Genomic DNA, 27,364 nt, shown 5'->3' on the forward strand with positions numbered 1-27,364 from the left:
CCAAGGTGAAGGTGATTTAGAGGCTTCGCCTCTCAAGGCCTCTAGCACTCGGGCCTCCGACCCTAATTTCTTCAAGTGCAGCCCGGACGTCCAAGGTTAGCGGCAGTTCCGCTGGAGTGTGGGGAGCGCTGGGGTTCTCTCTACCCTAAAGGCACATTTCCAGGTCTGGCCCCACGTGGGTCCGCAGCCCAAAGCCACTCTAGACCAGGGCCTTAAAAAACTTCTTGGACTGACAGTCTTTTTGTTTCTTGGAGGTCGTTGGGGTCTTCCTGGGCGAAGCTCTGGCAGAGATGATTGGCTTAACGCTTGGTTCACCTACTCCTCAAAAAAGAAGAGGGGATAGAGTAATGATTCTGAGATATATTCTTGGGGCAACCTTCCCTGATGCCCAGATGGGAAACACCTAGGTTGCCTGCATGAAATGGTGGATGAAATTAAGGGATATTTAATGTGTTGATTACGTTCTCTTTACATGCTGTAAGTAGCGAACAACCTGTGCAGATTTCTGCCTGCTTCCTCACCTGTCACCATTTTTGGCCTCCACTTTAAAATGTTAATTCCTAAAGCTTTTATTGTCACCGTTGACTTGTACTTTGCATGCTCTCATAACCACCAATGCACTACTTTTCAAGAGGATTGAGAGTTTTAGTGTTTTGGGCTTCTCTTTTGCATAACAAGTCAGAGTTTTTCCTTTTGAGATTCTAGACTTCTCAGAGCAGAGCTTGCCTTGAAGAATTACACATTTCTCATGGGCCATATTTTCTCATGGGCCGTATTTTCTCATGAGATTTAGATGCAGCTATTTTTATCCTTTGCAAACCTTCTGCCTTCTCCTTTTACTGTCTCTCAAGGACAGAAATTACAAGAGGTGAGAAGGATATTTTTAGCATCATTTCAAAATCTCTATGCCAGGAATTCCTTTGCACACCAAAAAACTGGAGCTCGGAACACTTTTCTCCACGCGAAGTTCTTAGGCCTTACGCTCCAGAATGTCACATGGTGGGTAGAGAGAGGAAGGATGAAAAAGAAAGTAACTCCATTTCAGTGTGAGGCTTTCCATCACCCCTCACAGCCTCTACTTCCCCAGAGCAGATGTGTGTGGGGTACAAAGCTGCCACACCTCGTTTCAATGAAGGATTTTCTAGCAGGACAGTTCACACTTGACTCTCTGGTCAACTATTGGGATATATCAAAACACCACTGTAAATTACTGTAAAGTACTATAACTCATTATTTGCATTTGTAAATGTGCAGTCCTGTTCATCCCCTTTCTTCCCTGTGTAGAGTTAGCATGTGGTCCTGAAGATGTTCAGTGCACTTAAGTAAATGAGACTTTTTGTCAAGAACCCTGATGGCTTCAGGCACACAGAGTGACCAAGCATTTCTGCCCTTCATGCACACAGTATTAACATTGTGCATGGTATTCCGATCGAACCAGATTTCACTTAAGATTTTCTTTTCATGTTACTTGGTTTGGCAACGAATAAAAAGATTTTAATTACTCTTGCCATTTCTACTTGTGAAATATTCTTCTTCTGTAGTAACCCCATATGTGTTTGCCATCACAAAAGATAAACATTGTACATAAAAGTATTTACTTCTGTGCTACCAAATGAAAAACAATTTGGAAACTGAAGTAGAGTAGATAAGGGCATTATGTTACCCTCCATGAAGGGGTAGCCTGGCTAGAGAGAAAAAGCCTCTGTTCTTCCATTTGAAGGTATTATTGTTGGCACTGGACCTGACATTCTGCCTTACAATTGACTTCATATTAAGAACCTGGCACTTGATGTATCACCCATGTACCTGTGAGCCATGTTTATGTGAGAAACAGGCATGTGTGGATTCTTGCTCAGACCTGTGGGGACATTTCAGAACATTATCTGAAAGCAGCAGCCAGTACTCTCACTCCAATTTCCATCCACCAATCAGCGTATTTATGTAGTAAAACACCTGCCAGGGACTCAGCACTGTGCTATGTGCCATCGAGCTGTTTCACAGAATCCATGTGAGACAGAGTAATATTACAACTAGCTACTGTGCCAGGCCCTGTGCCAAGTGCCCTTCTCAATCAAGTGAGAAGTAATATGATAGAGACCTGTCGTGGTGCATTACAATCCGGGGATAGTTAATCCAAGACCCTCTGAATGAAGTGAAATCACCAAGGCTGAAGGACAGATCAGTACTTCTAAAGAATTTTCCAGGAACTTCTCTTGTATCTAGAAATCACTGGGTGCCAACTATTTAGAGTCTGGAGTGGAAATGGTAGTTGTTTAAAACTATGAGGGAGAACTGAAGCTCATTCTTAAAGAGTGTCTTTACACAGGGCAAGGGCTTCTCTTACACAGCATCCCATTTAATTTTTATAACAATCTGTGAGGTAAGTTTTCAACAGATGATGTAGCCTCAGATGTAACATGACTTTACCAAGATCACACAGCTAGTGGGAAGATATGGAAGTGGAGTCGAATTCTATGATCTTTGCAGTCTACCATAGAACAGGTGGCCAGAAGTGCATCTGCTGCTGAGGTGACCCAATGACCGGAGACAAGAGAGACTGAAAAGAGCAACCGATATAAGGAGCTCACTGGCTGTAATAGACTGGATATTGTTTTCAATTCATTTCATCTGCTACAACCTCACCTTGTATGTTTATCTTTCTAAAACACATCAGGTTAGTTTACTGGCTTAATACCTTCACATGATCCCTCGTTGGGGAGACAGTGTTCACACTCTCTATCATGGCAGATAGTGGTCTTCATGGTGGGACTGGCAGAGGTGCTCCAGATTTATGATGCTCCACATTGTGCCTGGTGCTGGGATCTGAATCCTGGTTCATTCTGCCCTCTGATGCAGCTGTATCTCCAGTCGCATTGATATCTTTGCCATACCCATCTTTTTCTCACTGAGATGCCCTTCCTGTACAAATTAGTAGTTGACAGGTGGTCATGGGGATGGAGAGCATGGCATAGGGAACATAGTTGACATTAATATGATGGCTAAGCGGAGGTCCAGGGGAGGGAGGGAGCAATGGCGGGGGGCGGGGAGAGGGATCGTTTTCTGAACTATATAGATGTCTAACCAATGTACTGTATACTTGAAACTGATTTAAATAGATTTTTTTAAAAAAAAAAAAAGATGCCCTTCCTGGCACTTGTCATGCTGAGCTTGTGGGGGGGGGCGGGAAATCTGAATTTAGAATCAAATGACACCCCACAGCCCCTCCAGTTAGCCTAGCAAACCCCTCAAGAATTTCAAAATCTCAGCCTAAGCTCACCACCATCTCCTTGGTGAAACGTTTTCTTCCCCAAGACAGTTGGCCCCCTTCGGTGTCCTCCCCGTACCCTTTTCGTGTATGCCTTGTCTCTCTCCCCTACCAGTTCTATAAATCCCCCTGAGGAGAACCTGTCTTCTTTGAAACCCCAACACCTAGCATTGTGTCTGGCATTTAATAGGCGATGGAATGAATGGGGGAAAGTGGAGAGCAAAAGCTTTGTTTTCCAATCTGTGAAATGGGGCTAATGCTGTAGTGGCCTCAGGTGATCAGATGCGATTCATTTACAGACTTTGGCCACATTGGCTGACCAGTAGGTGGCGCTGTGGCATATTGATTGAGGTTTCCTGGGTTCACGGGGCCCCTTGAACCCAGGGGGATAATAAACTCTCCCCCTGAGAGGTGATAACTCAGCGTGGCCCCCGTGGCACCAGAAACACTGAGAAGAGGCTTCTTCGGTGCAACCTTGAAAAGAGGGATGTACCCTTTCCCTCTCACTGTCCTTCCTATGAGAGGCTCTGTGAAGTTGGGGACCCTCAGACACTTGGGCCTGAGGCACCATCTGACTCAAGCCCCTCAGAGTCTGAGATGAAAGGGTTTGTTGCTGTCAGTCAGGAGCATGACTTTGGAGCTGGCCTGGCCTGGGTCTGAAGGCCAGCGTTCAAGTGCTCAGATATTCTGACTCGGAAGGTGACTTAGCTCTCACATCACACATGCCCTCATTCCCCACACTGGGCACCTATATTTTAACTTAAAAATATATATATATTATTATTTATATTGTTCGACTTTATGAAAATTATTCCCAGCTGGGCCAGGCAACCATCATCACAATCCAGGTTTAGAACACTTTTATCACCCCAGAAAGTTCTCTCATGAAATTTTGTGGTCTCTACTCCCATGCCAGCCCCAGACAAACAGTGACCTTTCTGCCTCTTGAGATTTGCCTTTCTGGAAATTTCCTATAAATGAAATTATACATCATCTTTTGTGTCTGAATTCATTCATTTAGCTAAAAGCACTTTAAGCTCATCCACGTTGTAGCATGAATCAAATTTGTTTCTATGTCAATTATATCTCAGTATAGCTGGGAGAAAAGGTTTGTTCCTTTTTACTGATGAATGATATTCTTTTACATGGATATACCACAGTTTATCAGTTCAACTTTTTGATGGACATTGGGTTTGTTTCCGGCTTTGGGCTATTCTGAATGATGCTGATCATTTCTGTACAAGTCTTCACGTTGCTATGTGTGTCTATTTCTCTTGGGCTGATAACTAGCAGTGGAATTTCTGGGTTTTACAGCTTAAGAAACTGCCAGCCTGTTTTCCAAAGTGGTTGTACAATTTTACATCATCACCGGCAACCCATGCAGCTTCCAATTTCAGCACATCCCACTAAAACTTGGCACTGTCAGTTTGGACTCTAGTCATTCTACTGGAATATGTAGTGATATCTCACTGTAGTTTTAATTTTCATTTCCTTACTAATGACGTTTAGCATCCTTTTCTTGTACTTATTCTACATTCATATATTTTTATATATTAAAAATCTTTTGCCCATTTAATTGGTTGTTTGCCTTCTCATTACTTAGTTGTATGAGTTCTCTGTATACTCATATAAATCCTTTTTCAGCTAATTTATAAATATTTTCTCTCAGTGCGTAGCTTGCCTTTTCATTTTCATAATGGTGTCTTTTGAACGTCAAAAGTTTTTAATTTTTATAAAATTCATTTATCATTTATTTTATGAATTGTGCTTTTGACGTCATATCTAAGAAATCTTTGCCTAACCCAATGTCACAAAGATTTTCTCCTATGCTTTTTTCCTGGAGCTTTTATAATTCTAGCTCTTACATTTAGGTCTACGATCCATTTGAAATGTATTTTGTGTATGGTGTGAAGTAACTATATAAATGCATGCTTTTGCTTGTGGATATCCGATTGCCCCAGCACCATTTGCTGAAAAGATTATTTTTTCCTCATCAAATTCTCTTGGCGCCTCTGTCAAAAATCAATTGACTATAAGTTTTACCATTTATTTCTGGATATCTACTCTGTTCTCTTGAACTATGTCTACTCCTTCTTCATACCATATAGCTGTGATTATTATAGTTTCATAACAAGTTTTACAATCAGGTAGTAGAAGTTCTCCAATTTTTCTTTTTTAAACTATTTTCTGGTTATTCTAATTCTTTTTCCTTTCCACATACATTATAGGATCCCTTTCTCACTTTTATTTTTTAAGGCTGTGGGATTTTGATAGGAATTACATTGGATTAATAGATGAATCTGGGAATAATTGCCATCTTACCAATATCGAATCTTCCAATTCGTGAATGTGGAATGTCTAGCCAATTTCGTTTTTGTTTATTGTTAGTTTATAGATATACAATTGCTTTTTGTATCCTTATTTTGTATCCTGAGACCTTTGTTCTAAGTAGGTTTTTTAAAACATTCCTTAGAATGTTCTACATACAGGATTAATTTGCAAATAAAGACAGTCTTATTCCTTCTTTTCCAATCTGAATGCCTTTAATTTGTTTTTCTTGCCTGATTGCACTAATTGCACATTTGACAGAACAATGTTGAATGGAAGTGGTGTGAGTAGACATTCTTTGCCTTGTTTCTTATCTTAGTCCTTCATCATTAGATATATTTGCTGCAGAGTTTTAACTGGGGCCATGTTAGGTTTCAGTGGCTTCCATAACAAGGTTATCACAGACTGGGTGGCTTACACAACAGAATTTTATTTACTCGCAGCTCTGGAGGCTAGATAGCAAAGATCAAGGTGTCAACAGGGTTGTTTTCCTCTGAGGGTCTCTATCCTAGGCTTATAAATGGTCTAGGTCTTCACATGGACTTCCCTCTGTGTATATTTGTGCCCTACTCTCCTTGTCTTATAAGGGCACCAGACATATTGCGTTAGAGCCCAACCTGATTATCTTCTTTAACTTTAATTATTTCTCAAAAGACTCTGTCTCCAAAATGTAGTCACATTCTGAGATACTGAGATTAGTACTTCAACATACAAATTTGGAGGGCATGCAATTCAGCCCATAACAGGGGCCCTTGATCAGGATGAGAAATTTCCTTTCTATTCCTAGTTTGTGAGAATTTTCGTATGGAATAGAATTGGGTTTTATCAAAGGCTTTTTCTGTATCTTTGAGATGATCATGTGGGTTTTGTCCTTTACTCTTTGAATGTAGTACATTACATTAATTGATTTTTAAATGTTAAATCGATCCTGCTTTCCTGGAATAAATGGTAATGGTGTTGAATCCTTTTTATATGTTGCTAGATTAGGTTTTGTAATAGTTCATTGATGATTTTTTTTTGTCTATATTCATGAGGAATATTGATCCATAGTTTTCTTGGGATATCTCTGTCTGGCTTTGGCATCAGGATAATACTGACATTATAAAATGAGTTGGGAAATGCTACTCCTCTTCTGCTTTCTGAAAAAGCTTACGTATGATTGGTATTATTCCTTTATTGAATATTGAATAGAATTCACCAGCGAAGCCTTTTTCATCTAAGCTTTTCTTTGCGGGAAGATTTTTAACCAGTAATTCAATTCCTTTTATTGTGATAGGCCTATTCAGATTTTCTGTTTCTTCCTGAGTCAGGTTTGGTAATTTGTCTTTCGAGGAATCTGTCCATTGTACTCTCATTGTCTATGTTATTGACATAAGTTGTTCTTAACATCCCCTTACAACCTTTTGATCTGCAGGATCAGTTGTGATGATGTCCCCTCTTTCCTTCCTGATTTGGGTAATTTTGTCTTTTCTTTCTTGTCTATTAAAAGAAAATTTTAAATTGTACGACCATAGTTTTAGCGACTATACTGATAACAAACAGAAGTTTCAAACAACCCAAATGTCCATCAATAGGAGAACGAAAATGTAATGAAATACTTCCAGCAATGAAAAACAAACAAGAACAACAAAAACAGCATGCCAACATAGGCAGCAACGTACATGAATCTCATAGACATTACGGGAAGCAAAGGAATCTAGACCTAAAAGCGTGCATACTCTATGAGTCTGTTTATGTGAAATTCAGAACAAATAAAACCAATATATGCTGATGGAAATCAGAACAGAGGTTGCTTCTTGGGGAAATTTGCCTTGCAAGAAAGGGGATATTCATTCTCAAAAGCAGCCCCGACCACTCAGCAGGCTTCTGTAAAAAGTCTGGACTCAGGAGGAAGTATCGTGTAAAATCAGGTACAATGCCCTGGTTGGGGAGTCCAGCAGAGGCGGTCAACCCTGCTTTACACCTCTGGAGCCTGAAGCCTAGGGGTGGAATCCTGGGGTCATACAGACCATGGGTTAGAACCTCGGCCCTCAGATGTCTGGTCCGGTGTTTTGTCTACTCAGCTGCTCCTCTTTTGGCTCCTGAAGCTGGGCTCACTCTGACCTTCTCTTGCAGTGACCCAGGTTCCTTCAAAAGTCACTCCACCCCAGACCACCGAATATATTTTCCTCCCACCTGTCCCAAGTACTTGGCATTGTGCTACATAGAACTAGCCACATTTATCTTCCAAGCCCAGGAGCAGGAAATGGGTCTTTTGTTACCCAGCATAGAGCAGGGCTGTAGAAATTGCACTCAAAGGGCCACGAAGTGAATTAAAGCAGATCTGGGAATGTGAAGACAGAGATCCTGGATTAGCTAGCATGCACCATGTACTCGCTGGGTGATCTTGGGCACACCATGAACTCACTGGCTGACCCTTAGACACACTGAGCCCAGCTTCCTCACCTACAAACGGGCACCACATCTGCTACTGGACAGGGTCGTTGCAACAATTAAATGAACTCACATGTGTGAACCTGCTTTGTAAGCTCTATAGAACAAAGCTGCTTTTATTAAGCATTGCTGGGATCCAAATGGGATAAGTTTGAGCTTATCTGGGCATGTATTTGTGGAAGAAGAAACTCCCGAGGCCCTGGGTATTGTGGGGGGACTCACAACACCAGGCTGGCTCAGAGGTCCTTGTGCCTGGCCCTGACCCTCCCCAGTGCCCATGATGACATTCATGTTTTATCAGTGTTTCTCCTGGAAAGCCAAACCCACTTGCATCTCAGCAGAGTCCAGGGAGTTGACCTCTGGCTCTGAGAGGGTGCCAGCCCCGGGGTCAGGGGTCACACAAGCTCCAGAAGGAGGAAGTAGCAGGCTTGCGAGGCTGTCCTTTGGCATGGCTGAATAACCTTTGATCTGCCCTGAAGGGAATGTGGGTATTCAGCTATAGTCTTCAGGACAGACTTATTTCTAAGAAATGTGAGCCATGAGGCAGATTTGCTTCTACTTATTCTAGTGGGATTGTGTAGGCTGTGGCCAGGCCCTGAGCACCATGGCAAGTCCCTGCCTTTCTGTCTGTACTGTTCATCTAGAGGCTAACTTGTTCCCAGCAGGACTCAAGTCAGCTCAAGCTGTCACGTGCTCTCCTCCTGCTTGCCTTGCCCTCTCCTGGCCTACAGTCACGTGGGTGGGGGTGGGAGGCACCAGGGCTGGAGCCCAATCCCCCACACTGCCCAGACTGTCACCCCTGTCCTCCCACAGGCACAGCCCCAGCCCACTCCCCTAGGAGTCCATGGCTCCAGTGCCCCCACCCACCAGTGGTGCCTGTCTGGTGTGCGGTTACCTCCTGCTCATGTTTAATTCATGCCTGGGGGTTGGGACCAACTTCCCAAGAAAGAAAAGCACTCCCCTCGGGTCTCACCCAATTCCTGCCCACCCCTCTGCAGGGCACATGACTGAAGCCCCAGCCTCTTGCCCAGGCCTGGGGCTGGGAGTGGAAGCCACCGCGGATCTGAAGGACACTGTCCCGGCCAAGGCACAACCACCATTCATTAATCCGCAACCATGGAATGTCTGTGGACCAATCAGCAGGGTCTCCAAGGGCTCCCCAAGGGCTCTAATAATCCTGCAATGATTAGCAGGGGCCACGGGGTCAGTGCACACCACTTGGTCGGGAGGTGGGCTATGGGAGGGGCAGCCAGAATTAGAGCTGTCTGTCTCTTTTCATGCCAGCCTGGATGGGAGGCTGTTTGGACACACTGATTACTCACCAGCCTCCCTCTTTTGTCTGCCAGCCCAGCCTGACTCCTCGAGATTGTGAATAGCTCCATCCAGCCTGGGAAAACTGCTGAACGACTGAACCAGTCCGCTCCCGGATTTTCCAGCAGGCCTATGCTGCGGCTGGAGTCCTCCTCTGGACTGGGGGGCCACCTGCCCGTGCTCCTGGCTCTCCTTGGCATGGCCTGGGCAGAGGTGCAGCAGCCCCAGCTGCAGGAGGAGCAAACTCCAGTGCCTGGAGGTAAGGATCTCTGTGTGAGGCACACGGTGGAGGTCTGCAGAGGGGTGCTCGGGAGCTTCTGGAAGCCAGTTTGAGGCCCAAGCCCTGGGCATGCCGGTGCGGTTTAAAGAGCAACCCTTGGACAATCCAGGGGCCAAGATGGATGGGAGAGGCTGGTGTGGGGAAGAGGAAGAATGAAGGGGAATGGGCCCAGGCTTGGGGGTCAAGGAGGAATACCAGCCTGGAGCCTGAAGCTGGGGCCCTAGGAGGGACAGGGGGCTTCTGCCAGCTCAGGGCTGGCCCCCGTTCTCTCTGTCACGCCCACCCCCAGCTCTCAGCCCAAGGGCTCCTTTACACCTCAGTCTCTCTCACTCCCCACACTTCTCCACCTGAGTGCCCCCATCTCTCTGCTTCGGGTCCTCCCACTCTCCTCCTGTCCCACCTTAGATCTGGTTTCCTAAGGGAAGGGGCGCATTCTCCTCTTGCCAAGGTGTCCCCCTGACCCCATCACCCAGGGGACAGGCCCGGGTCCCACTGCTCAGGCAGGCCCGACCTTGTCTTCCACCCCAGCCCTGAGCAGGAAGGAGAGTTTCCTGCTCCTCTCGTGGCACAACCGGCTGCGCAGCCAGGTGCAGCCCCCTGCAGCCAACATGCAGAGAATGGTGAGTGCCCCAGCCCGGGCTCGAGGAGGGGGCAGCTGGAGGGGCAGCCCTGGAGAGGGCTCAGGAGGCCACGCCAGCACCAGGCACCCTTCCACCTGGGCAAGGCAGAAGGGACAGCCAGTCACCTTGCCTAAGGCGGTACCAGGCCTGGTTGCTGGGGCCTCTGCAGCTTCCTGCTTCCCCAAAGGGCAGTCCCTTTGGCCTTCTCGTTGCCCTGGAGACCAGAAGGCATGGAAGGAGCTGGGTGGGAAAAAGGAGCTTCACAAAGGAGTCTCAGCAGGACAGAGGGAATGAGGACCAGGAAGGAGAAGCATTCTGCTCAAGGGAGGAGGCTTATGCATGACCAGGACCCAGAGCTTCTTCATGGTTTTGTCTGGGGGACTAGGAGGAACCCCTTCGCACTCCCTGTTCATTCACTGAGGGCCAGGGTAGGGGGTGTAGGGCTTCCTGTGACCCCTCATAGGGGCTGCCCCATTGGACGCGTCATCCTCAGGCCCAGGCAAGCTGCCCGCGTAGCGTGGGACCCCAGCTTCCGCAGTCCATGTTAACAGGCCAGAGAGTGAGGGTGGGCAGGGTTCCCCATGGCTGCCTCCCACAAACTCCTGAGGCTAGCTGAGCCGTGGTGACCTTGAGAGCTCCCAGGTCAGTTTCCCAGGATGTGGGGGTAGGGCGGGAAGACTAGAGAGGGTCACTCCTCCTCCTTTTGCTGCTCTGCAGAGGCTCTGCCCCTCCTTAAGGTCCAAGTCCTGGCTCCCACTCCCTCCACCCCACAATTCCAACCCTAGCACCTGGTGTGGGGCTGCTCCCCATCAGCTGGTCAGCCATTTCGACACTTTTCATGCCCCTTTTGCCAAAGCCTTAGAAAATAGCATTTCATAAAAGGCGCGAATGGAGTCCCTACTCAATCTCCCTCACGGCTATGGCTTTGGCCCTGGGAACCCCCATGGACCACCAGGGCTTTTACCCAGGAGAGGGGAGGTTGAGGCCCTGGGGCTGCTCTTGGCTCCGCCTTCAGCAGCAGCAGCATCACTATGACCCCCGGGCCAGGGCTCGCTGCGGAACAGGCCCTGACCGCAGCACTCTCCTCCCTGTGTCCATTTACTCCTGCCCGTTTAATCCTCACGACAATCTTAGCCTCTAGGTACCTTATTGTCCCCATTCCACAGAGGAACACATTGAGTCTCACAGAGATCGGGGGACTTCTGGAGGTCACACAGCTAGAATGAGGTGGCTGGGCTGGACCAGGGCAAGGTGGGGGGGGGGGGGTAATGCACCGTTACCCTGAAAGTCTCTCATTTCAGAGGAGGGGGTACTGTGGGGTGGGGCGGGGGAGGCAAGGCCAGCTGGTGCACGGGTGGGGAGGGCAGATTGGACCTGTTCCAGGGAACTCTGCTCACTGGGAACAAAGCACTGAGACCCAGGAGACCTCTCACAACCTCTCTGGTCCTGTTGGCGCCCTACACACTCCAAGGCTGGGATGAGAGAATAGGACACAGTGGAATGACCGCTGTGGCTTTTGGCATCGCAGAAGGAAAGCCAAATGGGAACAGCCGAGATGACAATGGCTGAGTCCAGGTGCACCTAACAGGAAACACGGAGCCAACGTGAAAGTCGTGGGCACTGCCCAGGGCTCACATTACGAGGCAGGAGAAGTTACCGCAGTGGTCCACCCATCCCATGGCCTGGGCTGGCACTCCGCCTCAGGTCAGGCCTAAGGGGGCCCACACTGGAGTCAGAAGGATGGAGGCTGGCAGTCCCGGGGGAGGCAGGCCCTGGGTCGAGGGTCTAACACACCTTGGAGATCTCTACGCAGGTCCTATTTGACCTTCCTGGCCTAGAAAAGTGGGCGAAACCTGCTTAGAGTGGTCAGGCAGACAAGCAGGACCGCTGGCCCAGTGCTTTCTTCACTGCAAGACTGGGCACCCGGGGATATGCTGGAGAAGGCAGAGGCGGGCCCCCTGCTCATGTCTGTTTGTGCCGCTCCCAGGACTGGAGTGAGAACCTAGCCCGACAGGCTCAGGCCAGGGCGACCCTCTGTGGCGCCCCGGCCCCGAGTCTGCCATCCACCCACCGGGCCACTCCACAAGTGGGCTGGAATGTGCAGCTGCTGCCCAAGGGCTCGGCATCCTTCATCCACGTGGTGGACCTGTGGTTTGCAGAGGGCCAGCAGTACAGCCATGCGGCAGCTGAGTGTGCCCACAACGCCACCTGTACCCACTACACTCAGGTGAGGCCAGGGTACCAGTTCTGAGGCCCCTATGCCACTGGGGTTGGCTCAGGAGGGCTATAGTTTGTTCTAAAGTTGGTGATTGCTTTTGCCCCAATTTGTATAGTTTTACCTTTTTCAGATTTAAATACGAAATATTACAAGCATAAATCGAATAATGGACTCCATCTCACCCACTACTTAGATTTAGATCATGTTAACTATATTCATTTCTCATCTCTTTAAAGAAACAACCTCTCAACTAAACTATAGAATTACTCCCTCCCATTCTTCTGAACCCCCCCACCCCAGAGATAACCTTCCTGAAGTTCAAGTGGGTCACTCCCAAGCATGTTTCCTTTCCTTTTTTTCTATATATCTGGCATTGTTTAGGTACTAGGGGACAGCACTAAAAAAGCACAGGCAAAATCCCAAGCATGTTTTCATACGTTTTCTATACATGTTTTTATGCCCTTTCTACTTGTGCAGGTGGGTTGTGCGTCATTACATCGTGCCTAAGTGCTCTATTTGTCTCCTTTTGTATCTGTGTTCATCACTCCAGACTACACTTGTAAGATATACTTCCATTGATCCATATACCAATGGATGATTCACTATGAATAGACTGCAATTTACAGGCACCTAGGTTATGCTAACCTTTTTACTATTACAAGGCATGCCTCAATGCACATATCTTATTTCTAATCCTCTTGTACCCCTGTACCCAGAGTTTCACTGGGACACACTTAGAAAGGAAGTTGCTAGGTCACAGAGGACATGCACCCACAACCTTGCTGGGGGTATTGCCAAAGTGATAAGCCAACGGTACTCCCGTCCGCGAACCAGTTCCCACTTTCGCAGTACTGTCAGGCTCCACAATTCTGGCCAGCTCGAGGCCACTGCATTGTTTTTAATTTGTACGTCCCTGAATACTTGTGAGATTGAGCATATTTCTTGTTCTGTTAATTGCCTGTTCATATCTTTTGCCCATTTTCATAATGTGCTGTTTCTTCTTATTTGTAAGCATCCTTTCTATGTTTTTTATATGTATTGTTGGTCATCTAGGTTGCAGATACCTTTTTCTAGCATATGGCTTGCATTCTTTCTTCATTTATGCCACCTTTCGTGTATAGAAGATTTTAATATTAATGTAATCCATTTTCTGTTTTTCACTTAATAGTTCATCCATTTGTTGTATTATATTTAAGAGATCCTTTCTACTCTGACATCAGAAGGAAATTCTTCCTACATTTTCTTCCAATGTTTAAATGTTTTCCTTTTTCATCCAGAAGTCATTAAGCCACCTGGGGTTTTTGGTGCATCATGTGATATAGGATTTAATTTTATCTTTCTCCACAAAATGGGCATCTTTTATTGACTCTTTCCCCTGCTGACTCCTAATGCCTCCTTAGTCATACGCCAAGCTTCACATATCCACGTAGGTCTGTTGCTGAGTTGTCTTTTCGTTTATCCTGTACAAATTTTGTTTTAATTATGGTATTATAAAAAGTTTGGACAGGAAAATCCCCCATAATATTATTGTTTAAAATTATCTTGACTATTCTTGGTTCCTGATTCTTTATATAAATTTAATAAATAGCCTTTACTGGGTTACAGATCTTTCTTTCCAAACTAAGTTTAGGGATTTTTAAAATCATGAATTAGGTCTTGTGTTTTATCAAATGCTTTTTCTGCATCTATTAGAATAATCATATGGTTTTTCTCTGACCATTAAAATGATGAAATACATGAACAATTTTTTGTGTGTACAAAGATGATATATAACACTAGATCTCCCTAGTCACATAATTTTTTAAGTTTCATTATAGAAAATTTCAAACATATATACGAAGTGGTCAGAATGATATAATGAACCCCCATGTACCCATCGCCCAGCTTCAACAATTAGCAACTCAGGGTTTCATGCCTCATCTGTTTTCACCTATATCCTTACCTATTTCCGTCTCCTCCTACATAATTTTTAAGCACATTTCAGACATTATATAATTTTATCCAGAAATAAGATTTTCTCTCTAAAAGGTGGTTCCTTTTAAAAAATATAATCACAATACCAACAAATATATTTATCATTTTTTTTAATGTTAACTCTTCCTTGCCTTCCTACTTCCAGGGCTATAATTTTTCTCTGCACCATATGTTATAACAGTTAGCCAAATGCTAAAACACTTTAGTAAACAGCCACCGCTCCAAGTTCCCAGAATGCACCTGGCCTAGTCTCTTCCCTAGGACCCCTATGACTAGAACCAAAAAGAGGATGCCTTGCACAGTCGTGGGTCTCCAGGATCTGCTCCAGCCCAACATCTCTTCTGATTGGCAAGTGCCCATACCCACTGGTTGTTAAGTACTTTGAGTACTTAACAACTTGGCATGTCACATGATGTGAAATAATGTGATGGTGTGTGTACATGTGTGTTGTTTTGCTTTTAATTCCTTGCTGGATTTGTTTTGCTGAAATATTATTTGATAGTGAAAGTGTCCTCTGATTTCCCTTTCTCATACTGCCCTTTTCTGGGTTGTAGCAATGCTATCCTGACCTCATAAAATTAGTTGGAAACTTTGCCTCATTTGCTATTTTCTGAAAGAGTTTCTATAACATATGCTATAACCCTCCGAGAAAACTATTTGGGTTTTGTTCTATGTTTTGGTTGGTTGTTTTATGTGTGTGTGTATCAGTGGATTTTTAACGACTGATTCAACTTCTAGAAATTTCAGATTTTCTGTTTCTTCTTAAGAGAGTTTTGCCAAGTTCTATTTTCTGGGAAATTATCCATTTTATGTTTTCTAATTTATTGACAATTATTCTTTTTAAAAAATTTTGTTGCAAAGTTTATTTTTTGAGTTAGGTATAAATAGAATAGCCCATTCATTATCTCGACTTTTAGAACTCTTAGCTTTTCAAATTCTGAAAAATGAATTGGTAATAGAAAATAATGAGTTGGCTCGCTTTTCATTAATTCAATTACAAATGTGATATAAGCTCCTATGATATAAGAATCTGTACAATAAAATGGCAGGTAGGTGGTGACAGTCAAACTTCATAATTGTTCATTATTTCACAGATTTAAAACTAGAATTAAACAGATTTTAAAAAATATTTACTGTGTCTGTAGCTAATGTCTTTTTAAAATTCCCAACTTCATTTGTGCCTTCTCTCTTTTATTCTTTACCAATTTTCCCAGAGGTTTCTCTATTTTAACAAATCAACTTTTTGTTTCTTTTCATTCTTTTTTCTTCTTATGAATTTCTGCTCTTATTTTTATTATTTTATTCTATTTTGTTTTACTCTATTATTATTTTTATTTCATGATATGGGTCCTCGGCTCATTAATTCTTAAGTCTTTTTTTTTTTATTTCTGCTATATGCTTTTAAAGCTAAAGATTTCCCTCTAAACTTTGTTAGCTGCATCCCATAAGTTTTGATATTTAGTGTCTTCATTGTCATTTAAGTCTAAGTGTTCTCTATTTTCCATCATGATGTTGTCTTTGAATCTGAAGTGTATATTTAAATTTCCAAAGCATGCTTTCTTCTTTATTTATTGCTAAATAACTTACTCTAGATTTTATTGCATTGAATTCATAGAATATATCCTGTAGAATATTGGTTCTTTGGTATTTGAAGAACCTTGCTTTGTAGTTTAGTGAGGGGTCAATGTTTGCAAGCTTCCCATGCATTCCTAAAAAGAATGTATATTCTTTAATTGTTGAACATGTGTTTGTGACCACATGTTCATCTCTCTCTGCCTCATACTTGTCATTTTTAGTGGTTTGCTCAGCTCTTCTTATGTTTTGACCATTTGAGCTATTTCCAAGTTGCCATTGATTCTTAAACTTTAAATCTAAAATTTGAGTACTATTAAAGAACTGTATCCATTAGCTTTTGCTGCACAATGTACTACATCTTAAGATGCTGCAGTTCATCGATTTGAGTTGGAATCAGCTGAGAGGTCCTTCAGGTCTTGGCTGGGCCCCCTCATGTGACTGCAATCAGCCTCGGGGTTGTCTGGAAGTTGACTGTCTAGAGTGGCCTCAACTGGCTCCTCTCTGCCCTAGGAGGTCTTTCAGCCTCTAGCAGGCTTGCTCATGTGGTGGCGTGAGCACGGTGTTATGAGAGTAGAAATGTCAGGGTTCCCTGAGGCCTAGGTTCAGAACCCTCTCAGGAGCACTTCTGCTGCAGTCTGTCAGCCAATGCAAGCCACAAAGCCAACCAGGTTCAGGGTGTGGGAAAGAGTCCTCCTATTGAAGGAAAGAGCTGCAAAGCCACATTTAATAAGGGGACTATGACGAGAAGTCATTTTTGCAATCCGTCACAAGGCCTTTCATGTCCAAGTCTTTCTTTTGCTGCTCTCCACCACCCATCTACCTACCCTCTCCCCTCCCTTCCTGTATCTGCTGACCCTTGCTCCTCCATTCCCCCCGACCCAGAAGACCTTTCTAGACTATTCTCACTCGTCCTTAAAGCCCTCCACAGCACAGCTGCTGCTCCTGAGGCCCTCAGGGAGGTGTCTGTCTGTCTGCCTGGTTTGAGCCAAAGCTGTGTCCTTCCCTGCCAGACAAGCAGCACCAGTGCTGCTGGCCCCCAGACTAGGAGTGGAGGTGGCCCAATAGGACTTCTGAGCCATTGTGTCTCCCACAGCTCGTGTGGGCCACTTCAAGCCAGCTGGGCTGTGGGCGACACCCCTGCTCTGGGGGCCAGGCTGAGATGGAAGCCTTCGTCTGTGCCTACTCTCCTGGGTAAGTCCCCACTACTGCTGGGCTGTATGGCTTGGGGCTGGGATATTTTCACCTAGGGTGAGGCGCCCACCCCCACACCTGAAAGACCTTTACCTCTTGGTCTGCACCCTTGGTGGGAGAGGAAAGAAGGGGGAAAGAGAAAGGGTGCAGAGATGGGCAGCACCCACAATTCTGGCCATGCAGAATGCGGCACCTCCCCAGATGCTCCTTCCTGGAAGCACACCAGCTTTCAGGGAGTTTGCTTAGTACTGGTTAGAAGGCCTTTTCTTTCCTAGGAAACCTCTCAGTCTCATCTAGCTCCCTGACTCCCTGACTGGGCCAGAAGGAGCTGAAGGGGCTGGTAGGGCAGACAGCAAAACCTGCCCCTGTCTTGCCCAAGGCCAGGCCATTCCAGCTCTCTGGTGCTTGCTCTCACAGAGGCAACTGGAAGGTCAATGGGAAGACAATCGCCCCCTACAAGAAGGGCGCCTGGTGCTCACTCTGCACGGCCAGCGTCTCAGGCTGCTTCAAAGCCTGGGACCATGCAGGGGGCCTCTGCGGTAAGTGACCACCCTGCCTGCCTCCTGCTGGGGCAGCGGGTATATGAGAGCTTGATCTGGTGATCTAGAGGTGGGTGGCAGCATTCTAAAGGGCTGTCCCAGGACGGCACCCGCCTGGAGGAGGGCCCTCTCTCAGAGTTCCCTCCTTATCTGACCAGAGGTCCCCAGGAACCCATGTCGTATGAGCTGCCGGAACCACGGACATCTCAACATCAGCACCTGCCACTGCCACTGTCCCCCTGGCTACACGGGCAGATACTGCCAAGGTGAGAGGCACCTGGAGTTCCAGATCACCACAGCCCCAGGGAACCCAGCGAGGGGAGCCTCGGTCCAGCACGCGTGCGGACGGCCTCCATGGGATGAGGAGGGGGACAGGGGCAGTCACAGACGCATATTCACGCTTGCGCAGTGTGTCCGGGAGCTGCACTGAACTCACTGAGTGGGTTTCGAGGGAGTCTCAAGGGTGTTAGGGAGTGCCGACCGTGTGCTTGCTGATTCGCACACTGCATATAATCACTCGATAAGTACTCACTGTGCGCCAACTGCCTGCCAGAGCTTGAGCTATGCAGTGGATTGATTCAAAGTGGACCCAGACATGGCCCTGTAGGCTCTGGGGTGGTAGGAGGAAGATAGAATTGGGCTCCGGAAGTGGATTCTTTTCCCACTGTCCTCCTGCCCCAGCACTGTGACCGTGGACAGGTCAACTCCCAAATCCCAATTCGCTTCTCTCTACAATGAGATAGGACCAAAGACACCCAGTGTGGCAGAGGTTGGGGGCTCCGTGGGCTCTGTCCCTGAGCGGGGTGGTGATCTCTCTGTGGTTGGCCGGTCCCGGCACGGCCACAGCCTGTGAGGGGCAGAACGAGGGGCAGAGGCTGAGCACAGCGCCCCCCTGCCCCCTCCCGGCAGTGCGGTGCAGTGACCAGTGTGTGCACGGCCGGTTTCGGGAAGAGGCATGCTCCTGTGTCTGCGACGTTGGCTACGGGGGAGCCCGGTGTGCCAGTGAGTCCTGACCCAAGGCCCCTGATGAGTCAAGCCCCTCCCGGGACCCCCTCGACGGAGTGCTGGATCCGGCTCAGCCGTGCGGCTCACATCTGCCCACAGTTACACTCTTCCCAATCCCCTATTCAGTGACGTCACATTGGTAGCTTGACATGGGCCGTGGTGGAGGGATTCACACCACAGAAACTGGCAAAGCATGCGAATCATAGATGTTTTTTGAGAGAGAGGCTGGTTGCTACACATCCGCCAGCACATCACTGACCCCGCCTGCTCTCCAGCGTGGAACAGGTGGTACCTTGAGCCCAGCTCCCTGACAGGGCAGGAGGGGTCATGATTCTGAGGTCCCTACACATAAACCTAGGCTCCCTTCTCCCTAGCCAAAGTGCACTTTCCCTTCCACACCTGTGACCTGAGGATTGATGGAGACTGCTTCACGGTGTCTTCAGAGGCAGACACCTACTATGGAGCCAAGATGAAATGCCAGGTGACAGTTGACCCCTGCCTTCCCAGGAAACCCCCCTAATTCCCGAGCGAGGGTCTTAATGGAGGAGGGACCCTGGGTTAAGAGATGGTTCCTTCGACACCTCCTGCCCTGCTTCTCGACATTAGTATAGAGCAGGAGCCCACTCAGAGGCCCATAGAAGCCAATGAGCTGAGGGACCGGGGCCAAGGCCCCTCCCAACCCGCATCCGAGGAGTCCCCTGGACTCAGCTCCAGCTTCTGGCTGCGGGAGGAAACACAAGTTCGAGGAGGCCAGAACTCAGGATTTTTCAGGAGAACCAGAAATCCAGATTCTCGTTGACATTTCTAGATTTATTAATGTTGGCAACCAGTTCAAATGTATTTAAGACACTGAGCAGGTGAAACCCTTCCAAGGGTGGCACCCTGCCAATCTGGGCCCCTGTGCAGAGAGCGATGCAGGCAGGGGACAGGAAGGGGAATATCTGCTCTAGGAGACAGGAGGCTATGTGTGAGTGTGTGTGTGAGTGCGTGTGTGTGTGTGCGTGTGTGTGTGTAGGGGTGACGACGGCACGGCCATCCATGGCCACGGTGGGGTGGCAGGAAGGGCTGGCCTGAGCTCTGGGTCTTTGCTAGCATGACCCAGAGTGAGGGTTGCAGGAAAAAGGCGGAATCCTAGCCCAGATCGAGAGCCAGAAAGTACAGGACATCCTCGCCTTCTACCTGGGCCGCCTGGAGACCACCAATGAGGTGACTGACAGTGACTTTGAGACCAGAAACTTCTGGATAGGTGAGTTTGGGGCTGGCATGTCCCACAATGCTCCAGGCATCGGGGCTCTGGTAACCCAGAGCATCTACCTGCAGATAGAAAGGGTGTGGCAAGGGCTTGCAGCCCAGAATGGGGCCAGCAGTCAGTCTGGCAGCCCCCTTCTCTGGGGAAAGAGCTGAAGGGAGGGAGAACCAGCAGGGAGACCAGAAGAGCTGGGAAGGAGTTTACGCTGGGAAGAGCAGGCTCAGGGCTCGGGTCCCCCTATCTTGGGTGATGGGGCCAACCTTGGCTGCCATGGCCCAGGGCTCACCTACAAGACGGCTAAGAACTCCTTCCGCTGGATCACCGGGGAGCACCAGTCCTTTACCAGTTTTGCCTTTGGGCAGCCTGATAACCAGGGGTGAGTCTGGGGTGCCCTCCCTCCCCTGGGGCAACCTTCTCCCCGGGCCTGCCCACTGAGCCTTCAGATGCCACTGAAGAACCTCCACCCAGACTGCTGCCTGGCCAAGATCTCTGAGTGGTCCGAGTTTCACCAGATACCCAGGTGCCCAGGAAGTCAGGGCACAGCTCGGTGTGGGTATGGCGCTGAGGTGAGGCACACCCAAGGCCTCCGTAAAAGAGGGAACCCAAGAAGGCTTCATCTAGCCACCTGACCCCACAGTCCCCTCCATCTATTATCCATCCTCCCCTTCCCCCTGCCACACCCCTCTGCCCATGTCAACACACTGATCCCCAACTTCTTAGCTATTCACCCACCTGCATCTGTTCATACAACATCCACCTGCCAGCCAGCCTGGATGGACGGCCTTCTGATTATACAGCCTTGCCCTGGGCTTCAAAGCCCAGAAATACCCAGGGCAGGGGTGGCAGGGGTAGAGGTGGCCAGATTGTGTGGCCACCAAGGGCTCCAAATATCTCACTTAGCCGTCCCTTGACCTTCTTAATGGTAGCCAGGCCTGTGCCCCTGGCCCATCACCTCGTGGAAGTCGGCCCAGTTGAGCTCCCAGGCACCCCTCCCTTCTGGGACACGAGCCTGACTGTTCCAGGTCCCCTCCGCGGCCCTCCACTGGCCGGTGTGGCCCAGTGCTAAGAGTGGATAGGTGGAGTTGCTCCCTCAAGTAGGGGATGTGCTAAGACCTCCCAGTTTTCCTGAGAGCAGCCACAAGGGCCTGAGGAGCAGGGTTGGGAGCTCGGGGTTGGGTCTGTCTCCCAGAAGCCCCAGATGTGGGATGGGGGCACTGAGGTCTCTTAGATGCAGGTGGCCTGCTGGGATGGAAGAGTTAAGCCTCACCCAGACTCCTAATTTCATTCCTCCACTGCGAGCACCCAACATCTTGGCCCAGCAGGTTTGGCAACTGCGTGGAGCTGCAGGCTTCAGCCGCCTTCAACTGGAATGACCAGCGCTGCAGAACCCGAAACCGATACATCTGCCAGTTTGGTGAGGGCCCTCCCACGGCTCCCTCCTGTGGTTCCTGTCCCCTGGGGAGTTGCTGGCCCAAACCAAGCTGCTACGATATCCAGATCACAGGCAAAAAAGCGTGTGAGCACACAGAGCCATGGAAAACGTAGTGCTCGAGGAGACCCCTGAGGAGCCCAGCGGGGGGGAGACGGGCCTAGCTCCACACAGAGTGTCCATGCAGGGGCAGGACTGGAAGTACAGCTTGGCCCGGGGCTTCTCCAAGGTCCCTTTCCTCCTGTCACTAATGCTGCTATTTGGGGAGCTCAGTGTTACCTGATTCCCTAGACCTCAGAGAACTCTGGCCCAGAACCAACTCCCGGCAGCACCTGCTAGAAAGGTCCGGGGCTCCACGTGGGCCCGTGGCCATGGGCACTTCGGGACCAAGTGCAACAGGATCCCTATCCCAGGACTGCCTGGGCTGCCGTCAACCTTCGCTCTGCTCTGCTTCCTTCCCAGCTCAGGAACACATTTCCCGGTGGGACCCAGAGCCCTGAGGCTGAGCCATGCCTCTCCCCTGCCAGTACTCGGGGACACCAGCCCTGCCTGCTTGTCTGCCTGCCTGTCTGGAGCTAGGGCCAGACCAGGACCGCAAGCCCAACATCCATAAAGGTCTCAGACCTTGCAGGGAGTGGGGTATGGAGTTCGAGTGAGGCCAATAGGGAGCCTAGCATAGGGGGAGGGGAGCCTGGGGCCCCTCAGCCTGCTCTTGACTGGGAAGATGGGCCTTAATTAGGTGCTGAAACAGGAGCCAGGGTCCACAGTCAGAAGAGACCACTCTCCTCTGGGGCAGATGGAGGTTCCTTGCTGCCCAGGAAGCACCCCACAAAAGATTAAACCAAGTTACGAACCAGCCGAACTTGTGAATGCTTGCTGTGAAGGAAAATTCAGATGAGCCAGGATGACTCCGAAAGACCAAAGAGTGCCTGAGGCTCCACGGCCATTGCCTTCTGCCCACCCCGGTCTCTTCCCTGCTCACTCATGTGACCCAGGACATCCTCTCGACATTTTCAGATCTCTAGTCCCTGAATAATGCATAGATGTAGAAGCCTCATTTGTGCCCCTAATTTAGTGCTCCCGCTCCTCTCATGCTTGCCTCTGGTGGCTTCGTGTTTCCATTCACACCGTCTTTATTTATTATGAGGGCACCACGTGTTTCTTCTTTCTCTGTGATTATCTAAGCTGGGGTCTGTTACGGCCCCATCTCCCTCCTTTCCTACACTGAGAGGGTGGACCCAGGCAGGTGAACGACGGGGGGGGGGTGCCATCATAGTGCCCAGAATGCACCTCGTCCCACATGCACGTCGGTGTATGCCCACACGTCCTGTCGCTTTGCTGTTTGGAGGTAAAAGTGTGGCCTGAGATCATGGACTAGGGAGAAGATATCATCAGTCAGAATTCTTAGTTGAAACCAATAGAAACAGAAACAGCTCTGGCTAATTGTGGCAGAATTGGAATTTATCAAAAGGACAATAATTTAAAAATAGGCACGAGACTTGAATAGACAGTTCTCCAAACAAGTAATACAAGTGGCCAATAAGCACATGAAAAAACATTACGCATCACTCATCATTAGGAAACCCAAATCGAAACCACAATGAGAGACCACATCACACCCATTAGAATGGCTGTTGTCAATGAAACGGACAATAACGAGGGTCGATGAGGATGTGGCCCAACCGGCACCCTCATACACCGCTGGTGGGAATGTAAAATGGTGAAGCCACTGTGAAAAAACAGTTTGGCAATTCCTCAAAACGTTAAACGCAACTACAACACGACCCAGCAATTCAACTCCTAGGTATCTAACCAAGAGAATTAAAAACAGGTACTCAAACAAACCCTTACTCACAAAGCTCATAGCAGCATTATTCACAACAGCCAAAAGATAAAAACAACCCAGATGTCCACCAGTGGATGAACATGCAAACAAATTGTGGTGTGTACGCACAATAAAAAATTATCCAGCCAATAAAAGGAATGGAATACTGATACACACGATGTGGATGAACCTTGAACATGTTATTTTAGGTGAAAGAAGCTAGTCACAAGAGGTCACATATTATATGATTCCATTTATATAAAATATTCAGAATAGGTAAAATCTGCAGAAACAAAACAGATTCGCAGTACTCAGGGGCGGCAGGAGAATGAGGAGTAACTGCTTAATGGGCACAGGTTTCATTTTGGAACGATAAATGTGTCGTCGAGCTTAGATAAAGGTAGAACTTAGGTAAATCACAATATTGTAAAGGTACGAAATGCCGCCACACTGATTGATTTCATGTTATGAAAATTTTACCTCAATTAAAACAAAAAAAAAAAACAGCGAGACGGTTGATCATAGGATCCTGGGGGGAGTTGGAGGGCCGGGCTGGGGGCCTACGTAGCCAGAAATAGTGGCTCAAATTCTGCCGCAAGGCCAGTCTGGGTGGACTTCTGTGTCACTGCCGCCAGGCGTGGGAACTGCAGTGACACTGGAGCCACCTTTGTGACAAGCCCACCTCTGCTGTGGCACCTAAGGCTTAGCCTCTGACACCCCGGCCACCGGCTGCCGCGTCTCCCGTCAGCATTCCTTGTGCTACCGCACGGTTCCTCACCAATGTACTTCTCAGTGCCACGGCAAAAGACGTGCCTTTGGGGCCATCTCAGGGTTTGCGGGTGGAGGTGGCGGCGAGCAGGTCCTACCTGAAACGTCCATTGCAGCCCGGAGGTAAGGCAGCATTCTGAGATGGTTCTCCATGTCGGTCCGCGGACCAGAAGCACTGGCATCGCCTGTGAACGTGCTGGAAATGCAAATTCTCAGCTGCCCCAAACCTAGGTTTGAAGATGAGGCATGCCATCTTGCCTTTAACAAGACCTCAAGCTACTTCGAATGCAGGCTCAGGTTCGAGTGTTGTGGTGCGATCAAATTTAAGACCCATGGAGCCAATTGAGATTAATTATGAACCTTTATTAGCCTGCATGTGCGACTGACTCCCCACTAGAGAATCAGCCCGAGCCTCTAGAAGGAATAGCTTAAAAAGCCCCAAAACCCCCTCTAGCAAGCAAGCAGGTTTACAGAAACAGAGGCTGGCCGTTAACACATCTTTACACAGGATAACTACACCCTTAACATTAGCATATCTTTGCACAGAATAACTCCTGGAACTACACCCTGTTTAACATTAAACAATGGAAGCAGACGTTGGCCATTTGAAAATTTTCCACCCTTAACAGAGAACAGGTGGCAGAAGCGAAGAGTTTGAATCTAAAGTGAGACCACGTGAATTCAGCCCAGGCTCCGCCAATTACTGTGTGTCTTCAGGTGAGTGCCTTAGCACCGAAGGGAACCAGTTGTCCCAGTTTGTTCCAGTTTTAGCACTCTGAGTCACACATGCTGGGAAACCCCTCCATCCCAGGCTAACCAAAACAGTTTATTACTCTAAAACATCCCTCTTCCCCATTTTCTTCTGTAAAATAGGGATAATAAAATAACAAAACATTAAAGTATTTGGAACAATGAGGCTGGTAAACATTGATGAATGTCAGCTCAGCTGACCTAGCGCCCTAATTTTCTTATTCCTACGTCAACATTATACAGTCTACGCCTCATTTGTTAACTATATAAATTTTAAATAAGTACAGTGCTTAAATCTGTGCCTGGCGGATAGTAAATGTTCAGTAATTCTTAGCTATTCTTATTTTTCTTCTTATTAACTGTTAGCTAAAATTATTTGGCCGTAATTGAGTCCACGTTTCAAACAACCATCAGAGTCAACAATTAGAACCATCCCAGCTATTCAAGCGAGCCCCAGAGAACCCTAAATATCAATACATTCAACCCCATCTAACGTTATTTCCTTCCTTCTCCAGTCTCCACCCTCAGAATCCATTCCCAGAGCACCTTGTCAGGTTTTTGCCAATATAAATTAGCAAAATCTCGTATTTCCTTCGGTAATTCAATCCTCTTCCCAGATTTAAAGTCATTGGCCCCGAGGGGCCTGCAGGGATCTGACTTGTTATTTTCAGCCTGGAAACATTGAAGGATGGCGGAGTAGAGGCACACAAGGGGACTCCTTCAGGGCAAGGGCGTTGCGGGGTGTATTACTTAAGGAAATGGTAGCTGCTGGCCATGGCTGTGCACATACAGACGGGGCACCGTGAGCCCAGGCCGAGCGAGGCCCCGCCACCTGCAGCACGTGGCTTCCCAGCTCACCCAGGGTGTTGGGACTCAGGTGGCCAACTCGGGAAGTAGGAGGGTGGACAGTCGCTCAGAGGAAGCTATAGGCGTGGAAGCGATGCGCATCCCGCTCACCCATTGCCACAGCCACCCCTCGGCCACACAGCACACCAACTACGAGGGTGGTTGCGAATCTCCACCTAGATGTGTGCCCAGGAGGAAAGGGGTATGAGTTTGGCAAAGAACCAATGAGGTTCTGCCACCAGGACCTTCAGAATGACCGAGAAGGGTCATTTTGGCTGGCAAGGGAGGCTCTGTGGAGGTGGGGGGTACCTAAGTCCTCCACACCCTCTCACAGAGCCTTGTTCTGATGGCCTCTGTTCTCCACTCCCCACTCTTTCCCAATTAGAGAGGCATGAAGCCACCTGATGGTGTCATTTTATAACCATTGATCAAGCTTTAAGTTTGATTTACTCTCAGCCTTGTAGCTGCAAGATATAAAGATTCCCTAGTTTACTAACCAAGCCTTGAGCTAAGAATTTGTTCTCTGAGCTTGTCTTTCTTCCCTTTAAGCTGTTTAGTGTCGTCAGCACAACACCCTGCCCAACAGCCCTTGACTTCAGAGAAATTTTTATATTCTTCTATGGCAGGAGCCACCAGGTCCCCAAAGCCTTGATTTTGATGGGCACTTTGTTCTGGGGGACCACAGGATTAGCAGCCTCACCATAGCATGCCATGGGCTGCTGCTGTCCTGTTTCTTAATACCAGCTGGATTTTCACTGTCCTCTGACCAGTTTCCAGTCTTACATCGGCCTCCCTTTCCTTTAGGATTTCTCGCTCCATCCACTCCTAGTTGTATTTTTGTACCAATCAAGGTTCTTAGTTTTGAGAAACAGAAACTGATTGTGGCAACTCTAAGCAGAAAAGGAATTTGTCGAAGAGCCTGGAGGATCGGATCTGAAAGATGTCTGCTGGACACAGACATCACAGTTGGCACTACCAGTGTGGGATGGAGGTGCTACCACCTTTGAAAGCTGTCACTGCCACGAGCGAGACGTGCTTCTTCACTCGGCAGCTTTAAATCAAAGTTAGGCGTGTAGGTCTTATTGGAGAGACCAAGTGATGTGCCCAGCTGGAAGAGAGGCTGGGAAAAGGAGGCAGAAAGGGGCATTTGAAGCTTCTTTCATGGGAGGCAGGTTCTATCTCAAAGCTGGGGATACCTCTAACACAGGAAACGGGCTCAGATGTGGAGTGATCAAAGGAATGACTCGCATTTACTGCAAGAAGCCACCTGGTGCATCTAGGGCTCTGGCCTGCAGTGCTGACCTTGTCGGCCGCATGCTCTAACCAAGGGCCTCACCAGCCATTGGGTTCTGTGCAGGGTGGGGCAGGGAATGGAGCAGCCCTATGCAAAGGCAGCACGGCCTGGAGGCACTGATAGAACCAGGCTCTGCTGGTAGCTGAACCCACCAAGGGTCTTCAAGCAAGTTCTCTAACTTCTTGGAACACTGTAGTGATTGTGAGGCAGAGGATTGAGATCTCATCGCTCCTCTCAACTTGCTCTCCATGTGACCCTAAATGCATACAGTAACCTTTCCATTAAATGGGGGTACTATTAGCATCTTCTCTGTGAGGTCGTTGTGAGGATTAAATGAGATGATGGATGTAAAGTCTATAGCACAATGCACGGCACATTGCCAGAATTCAATAACCGTTAGCTGCTGGTTGCAATCTTTAACATTAGGGATGATACAATGACCCCTTCCTTTCTTCACGGGAGCT

At 48.0% G+C, this 27,364-nt stretch overlaps 1 protein-coding gene across 4 annotated transcripts; it reads left to right on the top strand.

Moving 5' to 3' along the window:
* Positions 1 to 23,752, top strand: LOC107520553 (C-type lectin domain family 18 member A). 4 transcript variants are annotated; one of them, XM_016164515.2, is made up of 13 exons: positions 1 to 95; positions 9,373 to 9,596; positions 10,146 to 10,237; positions 12,225 to 12,464; positions 17,098 to 17,195; positions 17,613 to 17,734; positions 17,893 to 18,000; positions 18,644 to 18,736; positions 19,114 to 19,220; positions 19,856 to 19,985; positions 20,268 to 20,364; positions 21,311 to 21,402; positions 21,880 to 23,752. In XM_016164515.2, exons 2-13 carry the CDS (start codon positions 9,470 to 9,472, stop codon positions 21,915 to 21,917), a joined length of 1,344 nt encoding a protein of 447 aa, XP_016020001.2. In that variant the 5' UTR covers positions 1 to 95; positions 9,373 to 9,469; the 3' UTR covers positions 21,918 to 23,752. The 4 variants fall into 4 exon arrangements, 3 of the variants coding, with proteins under 3 accessions (XP_016020001.2, XP_016020000.2, XP_036087255.1); XM_016164514.2 differs by lacking the exon at positions 1 to 95 and adding an exon at positions 9,021 to 9,229; XR_001599344.2 differs by lacking the exon at positions 1 to 95 and having other exon boundaries at positions 9,289 to 9,596; positions 21,880 to 22,032; positions 22,157 to 23,752.
* The last annotated feature ends 3,612 nt before the right edge of the window (positions 23,753 to 27,364 follow it).

Source organism: Rousettus aegyptiacus, unplaced genomic scaffold (assembly GCF_014176215.1).
Source record: "Rousettus aegyptiacus isolate mRouAeg1 unplaced genomic scaffold, mRouAeg1.p scaffold_m13_p_14, whole genome shotgun sequence".
In the NCBI taxonomy this organism is placed as follows: domain Eukaryota; kingdom Metazoa; phylum Chordata; class Mammalia; order Chiroptera; family Pteropodidae; genus Rousettus; species Rousettus aegyptiacus.

Excerpts from the sequence above, each read along its gene's own strand:
- LOC107520553 (XM_016164515.2), top strand. The coding sequence starts at position 9,470 with ATGCTGCGGCTGGAGTCCTCCTCTGGACTGGGGGGCCACCTGCCCGTG. Across the intron at positions 19,221-19,855 it reads GAGCCAAGATGAAATGCCAG|GAAAAAGGCGGAATCCTAGC; the intron begins GTGACAGTTGAC and ends TGAGGGTTGCAG. Across the intron at positions 20,365-21,310 it reads GGGCAGCCTGATAACCAGGG|GTTTGGCAACTGCGTGGAGC; the intron begins GTGAGTCTGGGG and ends TTGGCCCAGCAG.